Source organism: Priapulus caudatus, unplaced genomic scaffold (assembly GCF_000485595.1).
Source record: "Priapulus caudatus unplaced genomic scaffold, Priapulus_caudatus-5.0.1 Scaffold2757, whole genome shotgun sequence".
Classification (NCBI taxonomy): domain Eukaryota; kingdom Metazoa; phylum Priapulida; class Priapulimorpha; order Priapulimorphida; family Priapulidae; genus Priapulus; species Priapulus caudatus.
Window position 1 is genome coordinate 14,686 of NW_014579818.1, and position 10,715 is coordinate 25,400.

Here is a 10,715-nt window from a genome sequence, read left to right on the forward strand (position 1 = left end):
GGTCGGTGAGCACAAGACGCCCCGACCCCCTCCCTCCCTCTCACTCACTCACCACCTCGATCCCTCCCTCCCTCTCTCCCTCCCTCTCTCTCTCACTCACTTACCACCTCGACGCCCTTCCCTCCCTCCCTCCCTCTCACTCACTCACCACCTCGATCCCTCCCTCCCTCCCTCCCTCCCTCTCTCACTCACTCACTTACCACCTCGACCCCCTCCCTCCCTCCCTCACCACCTTCTCCCCCTCCTCCTCCGCCACCTCCTTCCCCTCCTCCTCCTTCTCGCCCTCCTCTACCTCCTCCTCCTTCTTCCCCTTCTCCTTTCCCACCACCTCCGCCTCCTTCCACTCCACCACCCTCTCTCCCTCATCTACTTCCTCCACATTCTCCCACTCTCCTCTACCTCCTCCACCTTCTCCCACCATTCTCTACATATTCCCTCTTCTACCTTCTCCCCTTCCTCTACTTCCTCTCTCTCCACTCCTCGTCTTCCTCCACCACATCCTCCCCCTCCTCTACCTCCTCCCTCCTCTACCTCCTCCCCCTCCTTCTCCACCACTTTCTCCCCCTCCTCTACCTCCTCCGTCTTCTCCCACCATCCTCTACCTACTCTCTATTCTACCTTCTCCATCTCCTCTACCTCCTCCACCTTCTCCCACCATCCTCGACCTCTTCCCTCTTCTACCTTCTCCCCCTCCACTGCCTCCTCTCTCCACTATCTCCCAACTTCCCCTCCCTTCCACCACATTCTTCCCCTCCTCTACCTCCTCCCTCTTCTACTTCCTCTACCTCCTCCCCCTCCTCCCCACTACCTTCTACCCTTCTCCTCGACCACCTTCTACCCTCCTCCTCCTCGACCTCCTTCCTGTACCCCTTGTCTACCTCCTTCCTGTCCCTCTTTTCTACCTCCTCCCCTTCTCCCCCCTGCTCCTCCACTACCTTTTCCCTTGTTCTCTACCTCTTCTACTTCCACCCCTTCTCCCCTTATTCTCCTCCACTACCTTCTCCCTCGTCCTCTACCTTCTCTCCTTCTTCCTGTACCACCTTCTCCCCTCCTCATATACCTCCTCCCTCTTCCTATATTTTCTCCCTTGCTCATACATTTATATGAACTGCTTAATATTGGCACTCCTTGGCCTTTCAATTTATATATATAAAATATAAAATATAAAATAAAAATAAAATATTATTCTATGATAGAGCTCAGTGGTCAAGGCTATCAGTTAACTTCTGCTTGCGTGTGCACTGTGAATTCACCGCGGTGCGAATAAGAACACATTTTCTGTTATCCGCACCGCCGCGGTGCGAATAACTATGGCATGTATTTTGTTTCATAATTCGATTTTTATTTTATGGTTGATTTTATCACATATAACATTTGATTTATTGCATATAACATTTTAATTATCGCATATAATATTTGATTATTTAATCATATGTTGTATGCAATAAATTGACAATAATTCCCTGTTTTAAATGTTTACATTATTCAATTTTATATCAGAAAAGATAATCAAACCATTCGATCTTGGCATCAAACCATTCGGTTTTGGAATCAAACCATTCAATTATGGAATAAAATCGTTCGATTTTGGTATAAATTTCAGGATCGAATGGTTCGATTCGCAGATCGAATTATTCGATTTCAAAATCAAACGATTCAATTTTGGAATCGAATCATTCGATCTGCAAATCGAACCATACGATCCTAAAATTAATACCGGGCCACGTTTCCGACTCTAGCACCATCTATCAATAACTTGAGAAAAACGGCACTAGTTCAACTTTGGAGCATTTTTACATTATGATAATTAATAAATTTCTATAAGTATTATAGCTCATAATAAGCAAGAGATATCAAATAATAATGTTACAATCTACTCTTAGCATTTTGAGTTGACAATGGGTAGTTTTGAACAATGTTTATGTTTAAAACACCACACCGGCAAACCACCGCGAAAATGGCACACACTCGTTTTGTGTCTAGTCAACTTTGATTAACTCGTCCCGCTAGCGAATTCGCCGCCGGGCCTCGAATTTGGCGCACGTCAGCGGACAGCGCTTCATACTTGAACATCCCCGCGGTCGCGTGCGCATATCTCGCGGAACTGCGCGTCTCATCTGCGCGCAGCGCTCAGGATCAACAGCAAAGCTGTGCCACACAATCTTGTATCATGTCTCTCTGGATATATGCTCTGAGCGCGGACGTGGTGGCAAGAGGGCGCACTTGATTCGGTTGCCAGTGAGTTTATCAGAAGAATACCCGGCTACAGTACACGTCAGTTGAGCGCTGTCGCTCTGCGGCACTTATTCTAATATCTCTGATATCTCTGTGCGTCGATTGATAAAGTCCACAAATTCACACAAATCTCTCATATCAGTCACAATATATACTACAAGCTAACCAGACAGTTAGTATTATGCTGTACAGATCTCTTTTCATTGGCATTTGAGCGCAGATGGGCGCTATATATAACAACCACCTGTAGTTATTACGCCGGGAGGGGATCGAACAATAGGAAATATGATATTTCTGTAGTGTGCTGCGTGAACGAAACAGTTAGTTTACTAAATGAACTTTGGAGATTTTATATATCATGAGAATTTATAACTCGTAAATTTCTATAAATAATCTTTCTGTGTATAGGATTACGATAGCGATAGGAGTAGTGACCTTGGGCTTGTTTTAAATGTCGGAATGGAATCAGACAGAAATAAAGATATAGAATGCCAAGTAAGACTAGTGAAGCGTAAGCGGCAATAAGAATATATATTGCTAGTCTTTCAATGTTAGGTACTGAGAAGTAGTTTTAATTAGGCTGTCCGTGTCGGGCTGGCTGTAATAGGGACACGCGGTATGATATCGGATCCAATGATTCGCGGATTGATTATGATTCGAGTCTTATGTGATAAAATGAACCATAATTATGTATGTGGGCAGAAATTTTCACATACAGCTTACTTTTAGCATTACGGATAATAAGTATACCGGTGGTTGTTATATGGAGCTCACCGTGAGCGCATGTAACTAAATACTCCCTCGATACGCAGACGCAGGATGCAGGCACAGACGCGCGCGCGTGTTTGTGTGTGTGTGTGTGTGTGTGTGTGTGTGTGTGTGTGTTGTGTGCTGTGTGGTGTGTGTGTGATGGGTGCGGTGTGTGTGAGTAATGTGTTGGATTGTGTGTTGTGTGCTGTGGTGTAGTGTGTGTGTGTGGTGGGTGTTTGTGTATTGTGTGTGTGCGTGTGTGGTGTGGATGTGTGTTGCGGTTTGTGATTAATGAAGTGTGGAATGTGTGTGTGGTATGTGTGTTGGTGTACGTGTGTCGGCATGGTTTGGTGGTGTGTGTGTGGTTGTGTTGCAGCTGCGCGTAGCCAGGGGGGGGGCGGTGGGGCGGTCGCCCCCAAAAAAGACCGGCCAAAAACAAGAGAGAGAGAGAAGAGAAAACAATAAGAGGATCGTAAGGAAGAAAAACAGGAGCATACAAATTGCACTCAGACAAAATATGCGCACAGTATGCCTCAGGAATTGCATAGAAAATGCTTAAAGTGTTCAACAATTTCCGGGGGGATGCCCCCAAGACCCCCTAGCATCTGCCTACCTGACGGCACTGCCCAAACAGTACGGTTCAAAATTTGGCAGTGCTGCATGTATGTACATTAATAAGTGTATGACGATGTGTGTGGTGATTGTGTGTGTGTGGTGTGTGTGTGCGTGTATGTGTGTGGTCTATGTATGTTCGTGCGTGCGCGATCGCGCGCTGTTAATGTCGTAATAATTTGTGGGCTTACATCGTGCTAGTATGGAGGCTATCGCCGATCACCCCCCACCCATCCCTCGTACGGATTACGACCCTGAATCGCACACTTTTTTTCGCGGAACGGAGATCGTGTGTTTCACTTGTCATACATTGCCCGTGCCCCCCCCCCAAAATAAAATCCTGGCTACGCGCCTGTGTGTGTGTGTGTATGTGTGTGGATGTGTGTGCGTGTGTGTGTATGTGTGTGTGTGTGTGTGTGTGTGCGCGCGCGTGTTGAGTGTGCGCGTGCGTGGGCGTACGTGTGTCTGTGCGTGTGAGTATATAAGTGAGTATAAGCATTTTAATCGATACTATATTTCCATGGGTTGGTTATAGATCTAATTTAGAGTAATTAAATTTATATACATTTATATTTTAATGCGTAGATTCTTCTTCTACGATTGCAGGAAAACTGTGAGAATTTATGCGGCATCTCTCTGTCCGGGAAATAGCCGTAGCTGACGATGAACGGGATCGAGTACCGCAATTCGACGCAGTTGCCATCTACCGACACTGAACTAGCCGAATGTCAAGTGTCGCACACAATCGTCGATGGGCTGGAGAACGCTGCGCTAACCAAGGACATACAGGAGCTGTGGCCGTGCGAACTGCTCCAGTTCTGGCTGCACTTCGAGCCGTTCGTTCACTTCGTGCAGTGGTTGCTGCATTACGGCACGGCGCTCATCATCATCGTCGGCCTCGGCTGCAACATACTGTCGCTGTGCGTCCTGTCGCAGAAGTCGATGCGTAACTCGTCGTCGAACCTCTACCTGCGAATGCTGGCCTTCTACGACTCACTGGCGCTCGTCATGAACTTCATGGTGGGCGTGCTACGCGGCCAGTACGAGTCGATCAACCGCACCTACCAGGACAGCGAGCATCTCTGCAAGGCGCAGGCCGTCTTCGTCGAGGTCTTCAACCTGCTCAGCGTCTGGATCATCGTCGCGTTCACGATCGAACGCTACCTGCTCATCGTCTACCCGCTCAAGTCGAAGCTAGTGACGTACGCGCGCACTCGCCTCACCGTCATCGGCGTCTCCGTCGCCGTCATCGCCTTCTCGATGCACAAGATCTTCATCTCAGGCTTCGAGGGCGACAGCGTGTTCGGCTACAAGGCGTGCCGCACGAGCCGGAAGACGTACCGACAGGCGGTATACTTCTACGTCGCCTTCAACACCTGGCTGCCGACGATCATCATCTTCGCGCTGAACATGCGCATCCTGGTGCAGCTGCAAAAGAATCGATCCAAGCGCGCCGCGATGACCAATAACAGAAACGTGAAGCTGAAGGGCGACGACCGCGCTACCCGGCTGCTACTCACCGTCTCCTGCGTCTACTTGTTCCTCATCTCGCCGCTAGGTGTCACGCAGACCATCGAGCTCATCTACAACTCCGTCGCGAAGGTTGCGCCAGGGCACGACGGCTACACGGGGTTCATGATTGGCAAGTTGCGTCTCAAGTGGACGCGCGCCTTCTTCTTCTTCTTCTATCAGATCAACTTTGCTATTAACTTTTTCTTATACGTCAGCACGTCCTCCGGCGAGCGCTTCCGACAGGGACTGCGATTACTGTTCCGGCTCAAGCACGTGGTGATGGAGGAAACTGCCATCGTCAGTCAATTTCCGTCAAATCAACCGCCGACGTCGCAGCAGCCGGGACCGTCACGTGACTTGAAGCCCGTTCAGTCGGACTTGCCCAGCCAGGAAACGGAAGACGGCGGCTCGTCCTGCAATCGCGTCCATCCTCTCCAGCAGCCGCCTCGGTAGGATATCCGCCTAGACTGCTATGGCGCTACTCTACATATTGCAAACGTCAAAAAATTGTACCTCGTACACAGATCAAATACCCTCGTCCACGAATCACTATTCGAATATTCACGATGAATGCCATTCATTACCGTATGTCTGTCAAATCACTATCTGTCAAAGAATCTCATAATCGTGGTGCGGTCTGGTATGCAATAGATTTCTTAATAAAGCGTCGTGTCTGTAATGAGTAAATACACGTTTGTAATGCTATAATTTGCACGCTGTGCATGATGATGCTATCTGGTAGCATTCCTCTACTGAGGAGCTATGATTAAGTATTTGTTTTTTTGCGGCAATAACGTAATAAATAACGTAATACCGCGTTAATGTAGTAGTTTCATGCCAAACAAATACCAAAGCGGTGTATCGTCGTCCATGTCTCCCTATCATACAGTTCCATATATATTGATTCTTGCATGCAGTAAACAGCCTGTTGTATTATTATAGACTGTGCTGACAGGAACCGTATGACGTCGTCTACGTTCACTATATTGAATAAATACATAATTAATTAATTATACACATATATATACACACATGGCGCTTGCATGTATTTATGTATAAATCGTATTAAAATATATTGACAGCTATTTGCCCGTTTACATGTGGTGTTGCATGAGGCGTTGCATAATTGGTATATATATAATGTTGTGCGTGCGCTGTGCGTGCCGCGCGTTGCGTGTATATGTTACGTGCGGCGCGCGCTGCGGTTAATTTGTACTGCGTTGCGCGAGGCGTGTTATTTGTACGTCGTGCGCGCGTGGTGCGTGTTATTTGACGTGGCTGCGCGCGTGCGTGTTATTTGTACGTGCGTGCGCGCGTGCGTGTTATTTGTACGTGCATGCGCGCCGATTTGCGTCATGCGCGTTAGGTGATTACTGAACCGTCATATATGTCGTCATATATATTAAATATACTAACTTGTCATTATGTTATTGCACTTATTTTCCGCTTGTAGCAAGAATGAGCGGGCAATTGGTAGATCTATTGTTAGAGTATTTTCCGGTGACATAAAAATTATCTTGCTAGCTCCCACCTCGTGCCACTCTGCGCATGGACAGCCCATGCGCTCCATGCTTGATGTCAATATCGCGTACTTGTAGAAATATATAGAGACACTAAGCTATATAGCCTAACTGGTATATTATTTCTATGTGTGTACGAATCTGTGTTCCTTTATATTATTAATTGATTCGTCGTGAGTTTTGCTTCAGATTAAGTAGAATTCTATAGTCATGGACGAATTAGCAGTTCAAGTGCGTGCCAGCCACACGATCAACCGTTACAAATAATTAACAACTATTTATTTTATCTCTGTTGAACCGACACATATAAGAATTATTTTCTGCAAAATCGATCAAAAATAAATGCCCGAATTCCGACTCTGAATTATCTACACCGTTAAAATGTATAACTAAGCTATTCTTTTCAGCTTTCAGTATAACTATTTGTCAGTATTGTCATTGGTCATAGTTTATTCAGTATCAAGTAGTGTCAATTAAGTCTAATCAGGACACTACTTTCTTCTTTATTATGTCATGTTCTCAAATATCATTTATTAAAATATTTTTTTTTGCAATTTTAGTATATACGATTTTAGTAGGCCTATATAGGAATAAAATTTACATGTTTATGAGTGCAAGAAACTAGTTACATGGTCTATGAAATTTTGATAAAAAAAAATTAATCACGTTGTTTCTCATGATACTATATATTAGGCTCTGCAACACAACAAGGCAATACGTGATTGTATGAGTCCATCCAATGAGGAATCGTTTCAGCATGACCAGCTACGCTAAAGCCTACGATATATAATAAAAGAAGGTAAACGGGGGTTCATTTCCAGTTTCCCATTATTATAAATGGATAAATAAAAATAAAATAAAATAAAATAAATAAAATAAAAATAATTATACCATTCGCAAGTTCCCGTTGCATTGAAATCACGATTGACAGTTACCAAAAAGTTACGTGAGCATTTACCGGATAATTAATTATATAATTACTGTTAAAACACAATTTACTGGTGTCCGTATACTATTATGAACGGGCTTAATTGTGGAATAAATAGTTATGATTCTTCGAGACCTTGTCATCGTTCTGCCCAAGATAATTTTCTGGTATTTCCGGGTTTCCTTATTATTGAATTGTCCAATCCCGCGTCCTGGCTAACATAAATATATTCCCGAACTACAATAAGTTGATCTGTTATCTCCCCGATCCCGGATAAATAAAATAGTGCAATCCCGCGTCCCGAAAATTAACAATGTTAGGAAAATGGAAGGATTCAAAACTGGACTGGTCGAGAGCTGATCGAGTAGGCACCTACAATTTGGTCAAGCAGAAAGTAATGACATTTTTGGCTTCCAAGAACGTGCAGGCGACAAGCAATTAAGTACCGCATATATGGCTCATAACCAGCGATGAAGCTTTCGTGATGTTCAACAGTTTGGGGGACTGTCAACCGACGAGCAGAAACATGAAAATGTGGTATGGAAAAAACTCACTGCACAAATAGAGCCGACGTCTAGTTTTCATGTGGAAAAGCTTACATTCCAACACATGAAGCAACGCAGTGACGAGTCGAACAATGACTTTGTCAGCAGGCTCAAAAATCTAGCGGACCGATGCAAGTTTGGTGATAACCGAGATGAACGAGTTATAGAGCAGATGACGTACGGTTCGAAACACGCCGACGTTCAAAAGGATCTACTAGTGAAGAATAAGAAATACACGCTGAAAAAAGCTCTTGAAGCATGCCGCATATATACTTTATCGGTTAGCCACCAACAAGCCTTTGAGGGCATACAAGGTGGAGAACAAAAACACGCTGATGCCATGCAACGTGGGCGCGGCGGCGATAGCTGCCACGACAAACGTTGTCCGCAATGTGGTGAAACACGGCACAAGTCTAGCCAGGGATTTCCAGAAAGAGGCACAACGTGCAGCAAATGCGGCGGTACAAATCACTGGGCTAATATAAATCGTGCCGCAACAGATCGAAATCTCGTCACTGAGATAAGTCGCGGCCGCGTGATAATTCGCAACCGTACGGAAGTAGAGGCCGACGCCGAGGTGGCTCTCACAGTCGCAATTATGAACGGGGGCAGTTGAGCTTTCACAGAAAAGTCGGCGATATTGAGCAAGACAGTGCAGACACCGATGATTTTGGTCGCGACGTAAATGACGCAGTGAGAATCATCAGAGAGACCCTGTCTTGCATAACGCTGCATCTGCGCACCCAACGGTGAACATCGGGCTATACGTAGACCTGTCACCTACACATTAAAGCGCTGAAGGGAACATTCTTCCCCTGCAAATATACCGTCTAACGTTTCCGCAGAAACTAGATGCTGATGGTTTAACCAAGCCTGCAGAGGTCTTACTCAAACCGGGAACCAAATTATCAGCTTATATAACGGCTGGCAGCGATATAAAGCAGCATGGGGCGAAAAGCCTGCGATGACATTCTATGTACATAGCAGCCAGAGTGTGATGCCCCTGCTATCCTCGGGATAGCAAGCTGCAAGCTGATGAACATATAGTCTTCGATGTGATGACGTCGGCACAGACATATGCTCAACAAACACAAGAGTCCTCACATACGATCGGCAGCATAGATGAATTGGAGAGGCTGTTTCCATACTCGTTCGACACATTGGGCATCTTCCCAGGCGAGTATCATATTGCAGTTGACCTAACAGTAGCACCTGTTGTACGTGCACCTCGAAAGTATCTGATCCAGCCGCGGCAACGAGCTCAGCAAAATGGAAGCAATGGGGGTGACCGAGCCGACCGATTGGGTGTCAAGTCTGACGTTCACGCAAAAGCGTGGAGGGGGGGGGGGCTGCGATCGAGTGTGCTTACGTCCGGCGCACACGTGAGTAATTTTACTCAGTAAAATGATGCATGCGTAAAAATACTCACGTGTGCGCCGGGATTTAGATCCAAAGGACGGTGTCGGACCTGAATAAAGCGGTCAAGCGCGACCACCAGAAGACTCCTAACTTGGTGGAGGTCACGCACAGGTTCGCTGGTGCAAAGATATTTAGTATGCTAGATGCAAAAATGGATAGGGCCTACTGCATGGTCAGTCAAGCTGGATAAGCCAAGCGCGAGGCTTGTCACGTTACAGACGCCCTTTCGACGCTCTTGCTTTCACGGGCTATCGTTCGGGCTAGTCGTATCACAAGATGTCGTTCAGCATCGCATGGATACAATACTAGAAAAAATACTTGAATGGCATCCAATTTAAAACAGTTCTGAAGTGCACAGTATAGCCTCGCTAGGGCAGTTCTGAAGCATATATTCTAATATGGGGAGAAAGCGTTACGCGTAGTGTGTTATAACCTATATATATAACAGCAGGAACTCGTCATAATTTTTATGCTAAAGTACCTAACCAGTAATGTGTACGTACGCTGACACGTGAGTCTAAATTTCTCTTCATTTATTAATTTCTCGATTTACTTGCGAGATGACGTTCTGACGCGGCCGTGCCCTATTGGTCGCGATCAGTGGCTTTTGACCAAAGATCGTATAGTGCCGGAGGCCCTATATATGAGGACAAACTGCATGCAGTGCCCCTTCCCACACTCAGGATAATACTCAGTAGAATTGACCACTAGTAGGACCACACTCAGTAGAATTGAGCCAGAGCGAGAGCGCCATCTGTCGTGGAGTTTGATATGAGGAGGGCCTCCGGCACTATACGATCTTTGCTTTTGACTGCCATGGAAATAAATTGGAAATAAATTATGGATATAAATTGTTTATGCGTCTTATGCTCTTTATGCTATATCCTGCTGGTTAGGGTCATATCACAGACTTACATACATTATTCCTTAGTCTATAATTGTCTGTCTGTGCATGGCATGGTAGGGTCATGCAGGCCTGCGGCGGAGCGGAGGGCTATAGTTCTAGACATAGGAATAGATAGATATAACCTATCTATTATTATCTATCTATTTCTATGGTTCTAGAGATAGGCTGAGCTAGGTCAGGTCTGGGTCTGGTGCACTAATAAAAAACACTAAAATAAATCTTATATATGATAATATATAGTACAGGCCCGTAGCCAGGGGGGGGGGGGGTTCGGGGGTTCGAACGAA

The 10,715-nt window shown here is 45.7% G+C and overlaps 1 protein-coding gene across 2 annotated transcripts in view; it reads left to right on the top strand.

Moving 5' to 3' along the window:
• LOC106819029 (probable G-protein coupled receptor 139) overlaps positions 1-6,232 on the top strand; it is an 11,033-nt gene extending 4,801 nt beyond the window's left edge. For both annotated transcript variants that reach the window (XM_014823687.1, XM_014823688.1), the window contains exon 2: positions 4,204-6,232. In XM_014823687.1, coding sequence (XP_014679173.1) covers positions 4,261-5,562 — 1,302 coding nt within the window. In that variant the 5' untranslated portion in view covers positions 4,204-4,260 and the 3' untranslated portion in view covers positions 5,563-6,232. The remainder of the gene's footprint in view (positions 1-4,203) is intronic.
• The last annotated feature ends 4,483 nt before the right edge of the window (positions 6,233-10,715 follow it).